General features: G+C 43.7%; 1 protein-coding gene across 4 annotated transcripts in view; it reads left to right on the top strand.

Moving 5' to 3' along the window:
- RHOBTB3 (Rho related BTB domain containing 3) overlaps positions 1–17,997 on the top strand; it is a 133,452-nt gene extending 115,455 nt beyond the window's left edge. For 2 of the 4 annotated variants that reach the window (XM_077462365.1, XM_077462364.1), the window contains 3 exons: positions 5,090–5,186; positions 11,489–11,949; positions 12,216–12,639. In XM_077462365.1, coding sequence (XP_077318491.1) covers positions 5,090–5,186; positions 11,489–11,949; positions 12,216–12,359 — 702 coding nt within the window. In that variant the 3' untranslated portion in view covers positions 12,360–12,639. Of the gene's footprint in view, positions 1–5,089; positions 5,187–11,488; positions 11,950–12,215; positions 12,640–17,713 lie in introns of those variants that run through there. The other 2 variants (XM_077462366.1, XM_077462367.1) reach the window with 2 other exon arrangements.
- Positions 17,998–18,702: the final 705 nt, after the last annotated feature.

Raw genomic sequence — 18,702 nt, 5'->3', positions numbered from 1 at the left:
AAAAATAATAAATTAATCTAAAGTGCCTAGTGTTTACTATTAATTAAATACCAAATTGCATATAACTAGACAATAGTGTAAACCAGCTATCGTGACCATAAATAAGGCAATAGGTGAGTAAAGTGTCAGGTGCTAAAATGAAACATACAATATATAAGCGATATTAGAGTGTCCAGTGCTTCATAGGTTCAAAGTCGCATAAACCAGTGGAAATATATAGTGCAAACAAGCTCTTTCCTCAGTAAAAATTGACACAATAAACTAAAAACTGTATCAATAATGACACACACGTGAATCACACAGTGCAATTAGAACACATGAGTAAAGTAAAATAGCAGAGTCTCTTTAAAAAAATATAAAGTGACGCGTGATTCATAAGGTGCTTCTCCGGGTACAAGGTGCCAGGAAAACCAGTGTGTACAACCTCTTGTGCCTCTTCAGTGTTCCACACACATCAAGTGAAGTGGCCCCTTACCTTACTGCTGTAAGGTAAACAGCAGAAAGAAAAATCTCAAACAGTCCAGGCGGTGTGTCCCTACTCCCGGGACATAAATCTTATCCCCACGTCAGTTGTTGGAATAACAGGGTCTCGTAGGGAAAAGGAAAGGGAGGCTCCAATGGTGAAGTACATATATACTTTTATTAATAAAACCAAAATAATGGAGAGGTACTCACAAACAACAGATAGGTAATTCACATATCACAACACAGCCGAGCGTTCCGTTCGTGTCTCGGACGTCACTTCCGGTGTCCTGATTCCTCCTATTCCTATTTTTGGAATAGGAGGAATCAGGACACCGGAAGTGACGTCCGAGACACAAACGGAACGCTCGGCTGTGTTGTGATATGTGAATTACCTATCTGTTGTTTGTGAGTACCTCTCCATTATTTTGGTTTTATTAATAAAAGTATATATGTACTTCACCATTGGAGCCTCCCTTTCCTTTTCCCTACGAGACCCTGTTATTCCAACAACTGACGTGGGGATAAGATTTATGTCCCGGGAGTAGGGACACACCGCCTGGACTGTTTGAGATTTTTCTTTCTGCTGTTTACCTTACAGCAGTAAGGTAAGGGGCCACTTCACTTGATGTGTGTGGAACACTGAAGAGGCACAAGAGGTTGTACACACTGGTTTTCCTGGCACCTTGTACCCGGAGAAGCACCTTATGAATCACGCGTCACTTTATATTTTTTTAAAGAGACTCTGCTATTTTACTTTACTTATGTGTTCTAATTGCACTGTGTGATTCACGTGTGTGTCATTATTGATACAGTTTTTAGTTTATTGTGTCAATTTTTACCGAGGAAAGAGCTTGTTTGCACTATATATTTCCACTGGTTTATGCGACTTTGAACCTATGAAGCACTGGACACTCTAATATCGCTTATATATTGTATGTTTCATTTTAGCACCTGACACTTTACTCACCTATTGCCTTATTTATGGTCACGATAGCTGGTTTACACTATTGTCTAGTTATATGCAATTTGGTATTTAATTAATAGTAAACACTAGGCACTTTAGATTAATTTATTATTTTTAAGGTAGCGCAGCACCACTTATTTGATTTTGATACATTGCAGAGCTTAGTTCGAAGACTTGAGACCCAAGAATCGCATCAGACCCAGGTGATGCGATTCCTTCAGGATTTGGCATCCCGTTTTGAACAGGTTCAGGCCTCATTAGGACCCCCGGTTCAACAACCGCAACCGCTATCTGCCGCTGCACCTATCGTATCAGTCGCAGCCACACATTCATTACAACTACCAGCTCCAGTCCGTTTCTCTGGGGACTCCAAGGCTTGCAGGGGGTTCCTTAGCCAGTGCACAATTCATTTTGAACTTCTGCCCCAAAACTTCCTGTCCGATCGGGCAAAAGTCGCATATATCATATCCCTCCTGTCCAGCGAGGCGTTAGCCTGGGCCGCCCCTCTGTGGGAACTGAATGATCCAGTGGTTTCTAGCCTGTCTGATTTCTTGAAACTTTTTCGGAATATCTTCGAGGAACCGGGTCAAGTCTCCTCAGCGGCTAGCGCTCTTTTACGTCTCCGTCAAGAGTCCACGTCTGTGGGACAGTATGCTCTTCAGTTCCGTATCCTCACAGCTGAATTGAGCTGGAATAATGAGGCCCTAGTTGCAACCTTTTTACATGGCCTCTCTGATAGAGTGAAGGATGAATTAGCAGGAAGATCCCTTCCTGCTGATCTGGACAGTGTCATCACCTTGTGTAACCAGATCGATATTCACTTTCAGGAGAGGGCCCTGGAAAAAAGACGCCAGCACGGCCCGTTCTTTAGGCAACCTGAGCCCCCAGTCCCTTCTCTTCGATCCGAGGAGCACCCCCTGCCTGCTGAGGAACCTATGCAGTTGGGCCGGACAAAGTTATCTCCCGAAGAACGTGCTAGGCGCAGAACTCTGGGCCTATGCCTCTATTGTGGGGCCAAAGGTAATTTCCGTGATACTTGTTCTCTTCGTCCAGAAAAACGCTCAGGGCTAATACATATGGAAGGTGGAGTATTAGACCCTGAAATATCAACTTCACCTTCTCGTCTTCTCCTTTCTGTGTTGCTTCATGTCGGTGCTTCCTTTCGTTCGGTCTCAGCACATCTGGATTCCGGAGCCGCTGCCAATTTCATGGATTGGGAAACTGCATCCTCCATGAGACTTACCCTTTTGCCCCTTACAACGCCATTGGTGGTCTTGGCGATTGATGGCACTGTTCTCCCAGGGGGCCCTATCCGCTTCCAGACTCTTCCTGTTAAGATGTCAGTAGGGACACTCCACCAGGAGTGGATATCCTTCCTTGTCTTTCCTAAGGCTTCATCTCCTATCATATTAGGTCTTCCTTGGTTACGACTCCATTCTTCACACGTTGACTGGTCTGCTGGACAGATCCTGGCTTGGGGTTCCTCCTGTTCCTCTTCCTGCCTACTCAAGGGTACCCCAAAGGAGAAATTTCCTGTTACCACCATCCCAGTATCTTCTGCTCTTCCCGCTGTATATAGCGATCTCTGGGATGCGTCCTGCAATAGTCGGACTGATGCACTCTCTAGGTCATGTGGTACTCTGGATGAGGGGCCCACCTATGAACCTGAGTCGATCATTCACTCCAGTTCGCATAACCATTTACCTTTGCCTGTCCCTAATTTCCCTTGGACGCACAGCCAGACTAACTTGTCTGCAAGTTCCACAGTTGCTATGCCCTGTGATGCAATTGAGGTGGTCGCTACACCTGACAATACTATTCAGTCGACCTCTGCACCAGTTATGCCAGTCCAGCCCATGCCCAATGAGCTTCCTGCTTCTTGTTTAGCACCTTCGGTGACCTGGCCTCACCCTACTGCTACTATGTCCGTTCAAACCCGTTTAAGAGGCTCAATCCATCCTTTGGATAGAATACCTCATTCGACCAGGAGGGGTTTTCAATCTTTTTCTCAGGGTTCTCTGCATTCTGTTTGTGTTGCAGCTACCCAGCTTGACTCTTGTGACATGTCACTTTCTAACCAACATGACCTCAGGGATCCACTGACCTCTGCCCAGTCTGGTGGTCCTGTTATGGATGCCCAGCTCATCTTTAAGGGTGTGGGGGTCCCTGCTCAGACTCCTGATCTTCTCATGCCCTTACCCATTCCTAAAAAGCCTTTTGTCCTCAAGTCCTCTCGTCCTCTCCCTACCTCAGTTTCGGTCTCTGAGGATAATCTAAAATAAGAGGTTTAGTCAAGTTTTGGATTCCCGGCTCCGTAAAGGCATTCTTCAATACCTTGTACTTTGGAAAGGGTTGGGTCCTGAGGAGAGGTCTTGGATCACTGCATCTGAGGTCTTTGCTCCCTGTCTGTTAAGGAGGTTCCATCTGGAGTTTCCCTTTAAGCCTGGACCCAGGCGGGGGAGGCCTCGTAAGAGGGAGGGTACTGTCATGGTTATGCAGTGATCTTCCTGTGTTTGCTTACCTCCCCTCATGTCTTCAGCCTAAGAGGCCAGCTACTTCCACCTGGTGGTTTTTATAACCTCTCCTCTAAGCATGGCTCCACCCCAGGCCCTATCAGGGAGCCCTATATTAACCTGTGCACTGCAGGCCTTCAGTGCTGATCAACCATTGTGTATTCCTTTGTGTGTTAGCTTCCTGTTTCCTGCCGTGTGCTCTGCTACTGGTTTCCGTTACCGACTTTGGCGTGTTTTGACTATCCCTGCTTGCCTGTGATCCTGACCTTTTGGCGTGTCCCCGACTATTCTTGTCTGCTTGTGGCCCTGACCTTGGCTTTGTCCCTCACCATCCCTATCCTCCTGTTGCCTACTGGGGGTGTGAGCTGGGGGACCCTGGGGGTCGCGACCTGGAGCCAGTTGCAGCCAAATCCATCCTCACCACCAGAGGCGCTGGTGAACACCTGCTGGCTCTTAGACTCCGTGCCCCAGGGAATCTTACGCTCTAACCCCAGTGGGATCTGTCCCCCGTCTGCAGCAGTCAGCCGTAGGGTCCACAACCTTGCGATGCACTCCTGATCCTACGGTGTGCACCTGTCACCTCGCCTCAAGGTGACCTGACAGCTACTCATTGTATGTGATATGACATTGCCTGTACCTGAAAACCAATGAAAAACTGAACAAGAAAAAGTACTGCTTAAAATAGTTAGGGAGAGTTGTAAAATACATACTGTTACGTAGCATGTCAGAAATTTATCTGCGATTGCGATTGGAGCAAACCCTAGCTGTTCATCTGAGTTGCTTGTGGTTCTGCCTGCACTCTGACAGTGCATTTCATTAGAGATCATGTAACAAAATTGACGTTGATCAGTGCAATCAGTGTTGTACCTAATCTTTGAAATCTCACACAGTGTCGAAAGACTTTGTTTATGCTCATCACATGCTTTCGAGAATGCATTATGACTAATATTTGGGTACAACAGATCAAATAGCCTCCTGCTTCTATGGGTTGGAATCCAAGCAGTCAAACTCCAGAAACAAGAGGTGGCAAGAGAGTCACTATGGGACATGACTAATGCATCTTACAATGTGTAACTGAAAAATATGCCTATATACTATACCATACTACCTTATGTTGTAATAATTATTGTTTTACTTTTTATTGTAGTTTTATAACTCTGAAAGTCTGTACACTTGGCTGCTCTCTTTTATTGCTGCACACTATTTAATCTTCAGTCAGAAGACGGACTTCCAAGATCTTTCAGGTACTTTTAATATATATCCTTTAAATAAGAATTTACTTATAACATATTATGGAAGAAATGCAAACAAATAGTTGAGGACCAGCATCTTGGTTGTGGAGACTGGCTGCACAAGAGAGAGAGCTCTCTGTATTATGGCGATTAGCGAGAAATAGAGTGAGATTTTTCACCAGGATGCTCTTCATTAGCAGATAAAAAACAAAAGCTGAAAATTGCTAAGGGTGGAAACCCCTGAGCAATGATGGGCAAACAAGTGTAAGCCCCTGTACACACGGTCGGACATTCTGCCAACCAAATCTGACGGATTTTGTCCGACGGATTTTGTCCGACGGATTGTGTCCGAAACTGTTGCATACACACGGTCGGACCAAGTTGTCTGATTTTGCGGTTGCCAAGAACGTGGTGACGTAAGCCGTGTACGGCGGGACTAGAAAAGGGAATTTCAGTACCACGTCCGGCACCCTTTTGGCTCCTTCTGCTGATCTCGTGTTAGTAGAAGTTTGAGGAGAGACGATTCGCGCTTTTCACATTAGTGATTCAGATCGCTACTGCTCTTCAGTTTGTGCTTGTGTTTGCGTATCTGATAATCAGTGCGTGCAGTCATTAAAGGGGTTCTGCACTCATAATAAAACATTTGCCCATTCTGTTGCCTCTAGTTCATATATTTGATAATGCCACCTGTTTTTTTTTTTGATTCACCTACCTTTTGTAATCTGTAGTAGTTTATTTTCATCCCCTGCGGCGATGGGCGGTCTCTTGCGGGGATCAGCATCATTTCCTGCTGAAGCCCGCACTGTCTCCTGGGATCTCGTTCAGGTAATCCCAGGAGACATTGCGGCTAATGCACCCGACATCTCGCGAGATTTCGGGTGCTACAGCCGACATCTCGCGTGATTTCGGTTATTACAGCCGAGATCTCGCGAGATCTCGGCTGTTATAACCGAAATCACGCGAGATGTCGGCTGTAGCACCCGAAATCTCGCGAGATGTCGGGTGCATTAGCCGCAATGTCTCCTGGGATTACCTGAACGAGATCCCAGGAGACAGTGCGGGCTTCAGCAGGAAATTATGCTGATCCCCGCAAGAGACCGCCCATCGCCGCAGGGGATGAAAATAAACTACTACAGATTACAAAAGGTAGGTGAATCAAAAAAAAAAAAACAGGTGGCATTATCAAATATATGAACTAGAGGCAACAGAATGGGCAAATGTTTTATTATGAGTGCAGAACCCCTTTAAGTATTTGTTGATCATTGTGGACTATATCTTGGTATAGTACGCTTTGAAAGGCATTTTTTATTGTCTGCTTGCTTCTGCTATTCAGGTCGTTCTTTCAGGCCTTGCTGTTTTTCTGTGCTTTCTGGTGTCCGTTCTGACCAGCCGACCATTTTCAAACGATGTTTCATCTACGTACTCATCGTACAGTTTGTGCTGTGCAGGGGCTTGGTGTTGGGGTTCTTACTTTGACACAAGCCCGGTCCATGAACAGGGAGGGGAGGCGTTTGTGGACCAAGAATTGGTTGCGCCAGCGTCACCAGTTCTCGCACATGCCTTTGCTCCGTGAGATTCGCGAGAATAATCCTGATCATTTCAGGAATTTTCTCAGGATGACGGACCCTGTTTTTCACCGTCTGCTGGCTTTGCTGACCCCTTATATCAGTAGGCAGGATACCTGCATGTGGCAAGCCATCACTCCGGAGCAGAGGCTCATCGCCACGTTGCGCTACTTGGCGACAGGGAGAAGTCTTCAGGACCTCAAATTCTCTACAGGCATCTCCCCCCAGGCTCTGGGGATCATTATTCCAGAGACCTGTTCTGCCATCATTCAGGTCCTGCAGAAGGACTATATTATGCTAAGTTTTATCCTTAAACATCACATTCTATGTATTTCATGATTGCTAATGTCTTGCATTTCTTTCCTCATTCCCTAATTACCATCACTGCAATATGCTCTAATTCATATACTCTGCCCCTTTGTCCTCATGCATATTTGCCTCACTAACTTCCCCACCATGCTCTTCTTGGCCCATAAAACTATAGTCTAGTCCAGTGATGGCGAACTCATGGCACGCGTGCCGCTGCCGGCACGCCGTGCCCTCTCTGTGGGCACGCCATGAAAGGAGAGCCATTAAATGAGAAAAGCACACAGTGAAAACATAATCGTCCGCACCACGAACTACATTTCCCACAGTTCTGTAGGCGAGTGGGTGTGACAAAGAATAAGTGCCCAGGGGTGACGTGCGCACGCTAATCCAATTATAGAGGCTGTCTCATCCACACCGCACTCACCATCAAACAAATCAGCGGTGACGTGCTGGGCGTGACTGGGAGAACATGCGGCTGGGATCAGAGGAGACTTGTGGGCGGGAATGAGCTGCCAGAGAGACTGGAGACAGGTAAGATCAATGTGGAGTGGATCCATTATTTTCCTGCATCCAAACATCTCTAAAGTAAGCCTTTCACTGTTAAAGTTTATTGCTTGTTTAACGGTATGTACCGATCTACAAAAAACAAATACAAACCAACTCACGGCAATGCTGACATTGTGCTCTGTACAGTTACAGATTTTACAAAATTTTGCAAAATAAAGGTGTTAATTCGGTGAGTGCATGTGTCAGGTAGGTGAATGTATGTGTCGGGTAGGTGAATGTATGTGTCGGGTAGGTGAGTGTAATGGTCAGGGAGGTGAGTGCATGTGTCAGGGAGGTGAGTGCATGTGTCAGGGAGGTGAGTGCATGTGTCAGGGAGGTGAGTGCAATGGTCAGGTAGGTGAATGCATGTGTCCGGTAGGTGAATGCATGTGTCCGGTAGGTGAATGCATGTGTCGGGTAGGTGAGTGCAATGTGTCGGGTAGGTGAGTGCAATGTGTCGGGTAGGTGAGTGCAATGTGTCGGGTAGGTGAGTGCAATGTGTCAGGTAGGTGAGTGTAATGGTCAGGCAGGTGAGTGCAATGGTCAGGTAGGTGAGTGCTATGGTCAGTTAGGTGAATGCAATGGTCAGGTAGGTGAGTGCATGTGTCAGGTGAGTGTAATGGTCAGGTAGGTCAGTGCATTATGAGCACAATGCATTGCTGATCCCTGCATTCTGAGCAAATCTGCTAGAATTGTAGGTTTTTGGTCCCTTAGGATTTATTCAGAGGGATGATCATTCCCATCCTCTGTACAGAGCCGCTGGCAGGTTTAATTCTGTGTTGGCACTTTGAAAGAAATAAGTTGGTTTTGCGTTGCGGTTTGGGCACTCGGGCTCAAAAAGGTTCGCCATCACTGGTCTAGTCACTTAACAATGTCTTTTGGCAGCTCCATAGTATTGCTTTCCCCTAAACACCCCCTAAAATCTCTACAAATGTGATGTGTGTGCTTCAATTCATGCAAAGTGACCTTTTTTTTATTTTTGGAGTTGTGTCAAACTCATTAGTAACCCCCCTCTCCCCAACTGCTACCTCAGCTGATAGCAATCCTCTATCTGATGACTTGACCAAACCCAATACACACTATACCTACCTTTTTCATGATCACATTTATGGACGAATTCACCAAAGCATGTAGTGTAAGGGCCTGCCTCAATACTTTCAAATGCTATTTTTATTTTTTTAACACATTAATTTTCTTGCTATGTAATAGCAGAATGTCAAAACGTGCTTCCATTTTGTTATTATGACACTTCTTACCTGTCCGGTGGGCTGCCAATAGTATAACTAAGGAGGGGCTTCACAAAGTATCACACATTATTTAGGCATTCAGCTCTCAATCAAGTGGAGAGGGTTACCTGTCCTAAACATCCCCCCTCATTTTTTAGCAAGGGCCCATCAGATGGGGGGGATGGGGGGGTGATGACTCTCATAAGGGGACCTTATACTTTAGGCTTTAAATACTCAGTTCCCAAAATGTTATAAGAATTTTGACCAAAAATGTGGGTGTCTAATCTGCTTGCAATGTTGATTTGTCAAATTACAAATTTTTGTTCTCGTTTCACTACACAGTGTCCTTCAACGCCACAGGAATGGCAGAGTGTCGCCTCCCACTTTGCCATTTTTTTTTAAGTTGTGCCTTTTTCACCAACAGAGCAAACCCAAGTTCAGAGCGAGATGAGGGGACAGTCTCTTCTTCAGATAATCCAATAATGTTGTGGGTCTGCTACACACACACCTTGTTTTTGTTAACTAATGTATGTAGTGAATTTCTGACCAAAATCATGCTCATTTTCAGCACCATGGCAGGAAAATGGCATGATTGTCCAAATTTACAACTCACTCTGGGTGTTTTTTACTAAAGGCACATCCACTATGCACTACAAGTGCACTGCAAAAGTACACCGGAAACTGCACTTGGAGTGCAAAGTGGAGTTACAATTAGTAAATCACACTCCTTCTCAGCACAAACTCAAATTTGACTACAAATACATTTTATGCGCAATGAAAAAGGAAGCCACACATTGTTAAGTATTCAACTTTTTAATACAAGCACATTCACATGTGCATTTTGAAAAGGTTTTTACAACAAACCAAGAGATTTTGTGTATCCAAAACAGAGTTTAATCAGAATTTTGTTTCCTTGTTGTTTTTGTGTAAACAGGCATGTATCAAACCGTAAAATACAGAACACAGGAACTTACAAAGTTCAACTTTGAAAAGTGAAGACAATATCAGACATGAGTATGTACAAACTGGGCTGATATTGCCTTCATCACATGGGGTGTCACCCCTGAAAAAAACAAATTTGGAAGATGCACACAGTGTGTCAACATGTGCTATCTCCCATCATGGGGGATCAATGTACATGCTTTGGGGCTGCAACCCCTTCATCTCAGCCACTTTACACAAAACACGTACATTGATCCCCCATGATGGGAGATAGCGCATGTTTACACACTCTGTGTATCTTCCAAATTTGGAATTTTGATAAATACAACATTTTGTTTTTAAAATAGCAAAAATAAAACCCTATCTAGTTTTTGTTGTTTCACACTCTCCCCAAAACAACAATGATGTTCTTCATTTTATTTTTAACATCATTGATGTTTTGTTGGATAATTTCCAAATCCCGATTGCACCCCATTATCTCCCCGATCAAGATCTGGGCACTTTCACTGGTAAAACGGGAATCTTCTTCCACATCACCTACAAAACAAAGCAAACAAACACACCATGTAATCCAAATATGGTGATATACATTGATGAGCTTACCGGAAGCTGTGTTCTCCGACACTCACCTGTTGTGGTGACAATTTGTCCAACCTCCACGATCTCTCCTTCCTCCTCCTCCTCCTGCTCCTGCTCCTCTGTTTCTGCTTTTGGAAGTTGCCCTTCTTTGGGTGGGGTGTGGTCCCTGGTGTCCTCATACTTGCCGAGTCTTCTCTCCCCTATGAGAATGTAAACAAAGATTAATTAGCACACAGAGGGCAGAAATAGGAATATGAGACATTGCTTGGAAGTGTTGTACAATTGTGTTTTTGGGCCGAGTTACAAGGTGAAAACATTATTGGGGACACTTTGTTAAGCTGGAATACTTCCCTGCAGAACGATGCTTCATACGAACGAACGAAACCATGAACTTGAAAGTGGCCATTTTAAAATGCACAACATGAAATCAAAGCACATGGAGCAGTATGCAAGCAAGAATAATCATATGAACACACGACAACTACTTACTTTTTTTAAGAACACGCTTGATCCTTAGGTACTGCTCGTGCTCCCTCAGTTTTAGGTCAGACCAGCGTTTTCTCAGTTGATCCTTGGATCGGTGTACCCCAAAATTCTTCAGAAGACTCTTCACAACTTTATTCATGATCTTGGCCTTTCTGATATTTGGGTTTGGGTAAGGTCCATACTTCCCATCATAGTCGGTCCTGTTCAATATGTCGACCATCTCCAACATCTCTCCAAAAGACATATTTGAGGCCTTAAATCTTGTCTTCCTGGATCGGGACGTTTCAGGCTTCGGGCTTTCCTCACCCTCCTCCTCGTTAGTGGAACTATTATTAGTGCGCACCTGCGTTCTCTCCGCCATGTGCTCTCCCCACTGCGCCAGAAGCGAAGGGGCGGGGAATAGTCTGGAAAGAACGTCAGGGGCGGGCGGAGTTTCATGCATGCGCACTGTATATAAAACGCAACACGCGTGTATCGTCCGTACGATCTGGGAAGAGAGTGAGGCGCGGACGTGACGAACGTGGAAACAAAGGTAAAATTTTTAACTTGATGCTTCACTAGACTAGACTGCTTCTATCTAGGCCGATGTTGGGACAAGATTTGGAGGGTTTTTAATGGCATTATTAGTATTTGAGGGTTTGTCTTGTGTTGTGTCTTGCAGACAATATGGATCCTTTCACAAATGCAAACTTTCTGGGGCTATTCATAGAACTGTACATGGAGATGCCCTGCCTGTGGCAGTTCCACAACAAGTTTTATACTGACAGAACAAAGAGGAACGCAGCACTGGAGAAACTGCTTTCTTTGGTGCGGATCATGGTCCCCACGGCAGACATGGCCTATCTGAATCGGAAAATTGTGGCCATGAAGCTTACATATCTCAGGGAGAGAAAGAAGCACCTGGAGTCCTTGAGCGCAGGAGATACAGATGCTGTTTATTACCCCAGGATGGTTCACTTTGACAGGCTGCATTTTCTGGTAGACCAAGGGGTACCCAGGCCACCACTCAGGCCACCACTCTCCAGGCTTCCTTCAAGGCATCCTTCACCCCCAGCTGAGGCTTCTGATGTCCAACCTGGGCCTTCCAGGCAGCAACATGTGGTGGGGCCCAGCTTGAGACAGGTATTGCATTGTTGAACATATTTCTTGTGTTACATTTAATGATGTTAACTAGATGTTCTTATTGATCAGTAAGTTGAGATTTCTCAAAGCGGTTTACATCTCAATAGACAGTAGTGACCAAAAATGATTGGGACGGGAAAGAAAAATGCTGGTCTCAGAATGATAGTCTGTTCTATTTGGTAACATTCAATTAGCAAAAGCCAGGAGCACAAAATGGTGTGATTGATGATCAAAAAACTAAAACTATGTCCCCTTTTCATACACAGGAAGACCTCAGTCGGGGGGAGGCTGTGGCAAGTGGCAGCCAGGAGGTCGACCAACGCCCTCCTCCTCCTGCCCCAACTACAGGAGCCCAGCCACAGCCTGGAAGGATGCCTGGTGGGAAGTGCCCAAGGAAGACGAGAGAGTGATGGCCTGGGTTCAGTCTGGTCTGCCAGAAGATGCAGCCTCTTGAAGATCCACATCCTGGGGACAGAAATGGCATCTGAATTTCCTGTTCTCTAGGACTTCGGGACCAGACTTCTCTCCCTGAGATATCTACTCCTCAGGCCACCAATTTTTTCTATTAGAATTTGTCCATGTCTGCCCTGGGGGCCAAAGGCTGCACCAAAGTTAAGAAGTTTCTCCAGTGCTGCGTTCCTATTTTTATTTTATAGCGACCAAAATAAAGGTTTTTTTTGTTTGATGAAATACTTGTGTAATGTGTTTTCCTTCCAAAAGGCCAGTTTATTTGTGAGCAGGCAGGTACATTTCAAAAATACAAAGTGAAATGAATAACAAGGGGTACCAACACTAAACAACCTCCTGTAGATTAAAAAAGAAAAACCGAAGATAAAAAATAAAATAATATTGTTGTGGTAAGTTTACACACAAAAAACACCCCAAAAAAGGAGAAATGAGCAAACTGTCTTTAAAGGAGATTTTTAGGAATTAAAAATAAAAAAGCATCCAAAAAAGAATAAACCGAATCTAAAATTGTGTAGATGTGACGCAAACTAAAATTGTATTGCTGAAATGGTTAAAAAAGAGTAATGAAATCTGTTCGGGAGAAGTGTGTGTGACTATGAGCATCAAAAGAAGTTCGTTCTTGCAGCATTGTAAAGAACAAGAGAATGTGCTTGATGAATGAATTTTTAACATTGCAGCGTGACGAATGTGCTATATCGCTTACGAGCAGTAGTTTTACCTGAACGAGCACTTCCGTGTCGGAATTTGAATGTGAGCATGCGTGGCACCTTATCCGTCGAAGTAGGCTACACATGATCGGAGTATGTCCGATCGGCCCAGTTGGTCGGGAAATATTTCCAACATGTTGGAAAATTGGGTCCGACGGATATTCCGACGGAATCAGTCCGATGCATACCACACACAGTCGGATTATCCGACGACACGGTCCGATAGGACACATTCCGACGGATTCTCCGACCGTGTGTACAAGGGCTAAGTGTGACCACCAGAGGGCTTATGTGGAACATATATAAAAAGTTTCTACTAGTGGAGAAAGTGTAGCAATTAAATGGTAACAAACATTCAATACCAAAATAGTGGGTAACCTTTTGTGACACATTTGCACTAGGTGTATTTAACGTTTAAATAAAATATAACAAATATGTTTCCATTCTGTAAAAAATTGTTGACAAATGAATTTTAACACTGACCAGTTTTTGTGATATCATACAGAGAGTAACACCATTGTTGAGTTTTTCGTTTAGAGATGCTGATCTATATATATTTGTGATATGTAACTTAGATGGGGAACATTATTGAGTTAGTACAGCAATTATTTTTACAATTACAACTTGTATTTAATATTTCCACATGTCACCCTCTTGATATGTGATATGTCACATAGAGGGTGACACCATGACTGAGAAAGCAAAGAAATTCTGTGTTTAAATATCTCCATTTTGGTTAAAGGTGTTGGTCTTATTACATAATAAATTGAGCTGTTTAATTGCTTTTAATTATCCACACCAGTTTCCCTAATGTGTTTGAACGAAGAGGATTCCTATTTTAGTGAGTGCTTTGTGTATGTACAAACATGCTATGAGTAAAGCCTGGTACACACTATGAGTTTTTTTGCTTTAACCCAGCGGGCTGAACCAAAAAATAACTATCAGCTTCGGTCAGAGCCACAGTGCTAATTATGCAAAGTTAGTGCAGCGATCTCCCCCACTGAGCTGTTGTGCTTTGATAGGGTGATGGCCCTCCCACCAGAACACTCTGATCAGTGCTCTCCACCATTGGCTGAGAGCGCTGATCGGGAGTCCGTCGGTTGCTGGTTTTCCAGCATGCTCGTCTAAATGGTCAGCTTCTGTCGGACAAGCTGATGTACACACAGGCTAAATGTCAGCTGTTTTATTGTGGGACCGGCTGATGTCTCCAAACATTTGGCCCGTGAGGATGAGGCTTGAGGCTTCAGCCAAAATGCGTTAGTTTGTTACTGTATCCTGCTATGTAACCAATAAAGAATTATTGCATTGGATGTTTCCAAGTAGCCAGCTTCAGCATTAGAGGATTATTACTAGGTGGACCAAGTCTTAACCTCCTCACGCAGACACCCTTTTATAGGTTTGGGTTTTCGGGAGACGGGGTAGAGATTAAGATCATGTGATCGTCATGATTGGTTGTCGGTTAGGTGCCAGTAACTGTCACAGGAGCGCGAAGGACACGCACTCTCAGCACAGCAGAACTGACCACAATCCATGCAAATATGCAGCCTCTCGATGCCAAGGCCCAGGCACCGAGAGGCCGCATATTTGCGTATGGCTGTCGCCAAAGGGGTATCATGAAAGACAAGTGCATAAAGGTAATAATAATAATAAAAACAAGAACTAAATCCAGATCATAGAGGTAATAGCTGTGTACTAAACTAGCTATTGGGTTGTGCTGCCACCTGAAACAATGGCTGGGAGACTGGATGCTGAAAGACAAAAAAAGGAAAGCAAGATGGGTGCCAATGGCCTCATAGAGTATTCATGTCTTTATTGTAAATATAGAATATACAAATATAGATAATGTACTCACAAAGGAAGGGGAGGGTATTAGCAAGCATTGAGCATGCAATGAGTTTGCGTCCAGTGTGCAGTCTACAGGAGAGAGACTATTTGCTGCCAATGGTGTGTTGATATACACTGTGGCCGGATGCTGGAGAGAACTGCTCCTGTCTGTCTTGCTGCTGGTATCCCCTCTCGGATCTCCTCTTTCCAGTGACAATATATGTTATACCGCTCACAATGTTGTCAATGCTCCCAGTCCAGTGTTTCATTGCACAAATATATGTATCTGTATTCTGCATCAGCAAGATTACTTGTTTACTGAAAACTGCTTTCCACAGATGTGATGGGTTGTCTACTAGAAACAATATCTTGACTGTTTGGAGGATTGATTAAAATGGTTCCCTGGCTAAAAGGAATTCAGCACACCCTCCATACTTGAGTACTTACCTCAATAACATCACCAAGACCTCTTCAGTCCTTTATCACCTGCTGTGTTATTCCTGGACTGTCCCAACATCCACAGTCCTTAGTGGTGCCGATCTGGGCCATCTTGAGACGTTGCTGGTTGACAAAGCAGTTCCTGACTATTTTAACAAAGTTCTTTTTTAAGGGTTAATCATATTGTGAGCAGTATAAAACCATCCCAGAGGCAGCTGTCAAATAGACTAATGAAGAGTAGGTTCTTCTCCTCAAAACTCGTATCCCACAATCCATTGCGCCCTGCCACTGAAAAGAGGAGATCCAAACAGGGATACCAGCAGTAGTACAGACAGGAGCGGCTCTCTTCAGCTTCCAGCCAGTATATATCTACACATCAGTGACAGCTGATTAGCTCTCCTCTGTAAACCATGCTCTGGCCACAGACTCATTGCATGCTCAATGCCTGCTACCCTCATCTCCCCATCCTTTGTAAGTGCATTACCTATATTTTTTTTCATTTATATTTACAATAAAGACATAACTACGCTATGAGGCTATTGGCACCCCTCTGGCTTTCCCTTTTTTGCTCTCCATTAGCATTCCACAACAGCAGCAGATACCCCATGTTTTAGGGCCACATGCTTTCCTCATTGCTCCCCCCCCCCCCCCCAGGATACTTATTTTGTCAATGATCCCAACTTTTTTAATCTACAGGTTTATCAGCACTTTACTAGTGCCCCTTTAGGTCAGAAAAATTAAGGAAAAAAAGACCGCTTTTTCTTTGTCTCTAACACTGAATTTACATATATGCAAATTGGATGCATTTTTAACCACATCCAATACCTATAATATTTGAATGTGAGCTGGTTCACACATGTGCCGGGTGGCCCCCGATGCGGTTTTGAAAAGTGTCCTGTGCATTTCTGGGTCCGATTCAGGTGCGAATTTAGGTACAAATTTGCACCTGAAATTGGTGAACAGAAAAGCACTGGACTCCAGACTGCAAATCACAGCTGCAATTACTTCTTTTGGCAGGTCAGAAGATTCGATTGACTATTCCCAAGTTCTCTCCATTCTACTTATTCCCAGACTTTGACCGAGTGGCTATGCATTTTCAAATTCTCTCGTTAGCCTTTGGGGTTGATTTACTAAAACTGGTGAGTGCAAAATCTGGTGCAGCTGTGCATGGTAGCCAATCAGCTTCTACCTTCAGCTTGTTCAGTTAAGCTTTGACAAAAAAAATAAAAAATCCTTGAAGCTGATTGGTTTCTATGTAGCCCTGCACCAGATTTTGCACTCACCAGTTTTAGTACATCAACACCTTCCCCCTATTATTGTTAGATATACCATCTTTATGGTGCAAAAGAAGTTAAATCAATTCATTTGAGTTTATAAAAAATATAAACTGTTGTGCTGACATCAGGTACCTTTTAATGTTACACTTTAGGTGTTATAGCACGAACAGGAGCAATCTCTCGAAACCATTTACTCTGCTTAGAGGATCAAAAACTCTCCCTCTTTGCCTCGATTCCTTGAAGGAGAGACATTGGAAAACCAAGGCCAATGGTGCCATACTACTCAGGGATAGGGAGCCCTAATTATGTCTACATACATAGCAACTACCCACCCAAAGACAACTTCTTTCTCCCCAGGACATCGCTACACTATGCCACACCACAGTATGCACAACGGTGTTCTTTTTTTCCAAGGAAAACCCACCAATCACAAAGAGCAGACTGCGCAGTGAACCCCTTAAGAGGATACATGATCTATATTTCTCAACCTCAGTCCTCAAGTACCCCCAACAGGCCATGTTTGCAGATTTTCCTTTATCTTGGAATTTTGGACAGCTTTTTTATCTAAGAGAAATTCCCAAAACATGGCCTGTTGGGGGTACTTGAGGACTAAGGTTGAGAACCACTGTCCTAAAGGACTGAAGGAGCCAAGATGCATTCCAGATCCCTTCACATGCCCCCTTTTACCAAGGAGAGTGTGAGAGACGGTAAGGTTATCTGCAGGGTTTCCAGTGCAAATTGTTCCTTCTCCATCAAAATACTGAGCCAATATATGCTTTCCTCTGGTGATCTCTGTACTGTCTACAATGATGGAATGCAGATTTGTTTTAGTCTAAAAAAAAAAAAAAAAACAAGGAACTGCCGAGGGACTGTCAGACGAGTCATTCTTTGGGTAACCCGATTGAATAAAAGTTCTTACCTTTTTGTCATGCCTAATTTACCTGGGTAGAAGCAGCCATGTCTAATTCCATTTGTTCATCTTTCCTGATGTTAGACTTGCCTCTGCCTGTAAACATTCTGAGACAGCATTTTTTTTCTTTTGTCATTCAGCTGAAGAACTGGAGTTTGTAGAAAAACACAGATGGCCTTCAAACTTTTATTTGAATCAGCTTGCAGAATATAGAAGATACATCCACTCCCCGAAAAACAGATGTGTTGTTTTGTGAACAGAGCATGTCATGCATCCAAGCACTAAATTATTACTGATCTTCAGGTCAAATCCTTTTTATATATATATTTTTGCTATGGAGTTTAAACACTTACCTTTAGTTACTATGGGATGTACAATTAATTATACTAGGTTGTATGAAAAATAATAAAATTGTATCTGCTGATCTTGTGCTTAATGCTGTTTGTTTAGAAAAAAAATAAAATGACCTACATTTTGTGAAAGCAGAATTATTTTTAATTGCCTAGAAAATAACAAGATATTTAAACAAAATGGAAAATGTTTCCCAACTTTTTCAGCCTATCGTTAATATAAAGGGGAATGTTTCTTGATTCCCTTGTTGGATTTTTTTTCCTGAATTTTCCATTTCATGAAGATTTTCAGAAAATCCCCCTATGCAGTTCTGAATCCAAAACATAGTACATACCATAATTCCTCATTTTGGAAATGGTGAAGGTCCTCCCATTATCATTGCAGCTGTTGGAGGTCCTCTTTCCCTCATTCCCTGTTTAATCTGTGCACGTGTGTAGTGCATCCACTCCCGGCTCCAGCTTAGCTTAGTAGCAACCATTCAAATTCTGTGCCAGTACAGTGTGCACGGCTAAAACTGGAGTTTGACCAATTCCAACAGGAGGAGCTACAGTATGTACTATTTATTGGCTACAGAATTGCATAAGGAGATTGTCTGAAGATCTTCTTAAATTATAAACTTACACCAAAGTTCACCAACAAAGTTTATACCCAAAAACTTGATAATTTGCAGCTAGCCAACCCCATTTTCTTTTGTAGTCCACAAGGAGCGCTGTATGAGGCTGATGGAGCTGTGGGCTTCCCTACCCAGGATTCCATGCTCACAGAGAGGAGGCAAAAG

Source organism: Lithobates pipiens, unplaced genomic scaffold (assembly GCF_037356315.1).
Source record: "Lithobates pipiens isolate NorthernLeopardFrog02 unplaced genomic scaffold, aLitPip1_a1.2 Scaffold_3, whole genome shotgun sequence".
Classification (NCBI taxonomy): Eukaryota; Metazoa; Chordata; class Amphibia; order Anura; family Ranidae; genus Lithobates; species Lithobates pipiens.
This window is presented reverse-complemented; position numbering and strand designations above follow the sequence as displayed.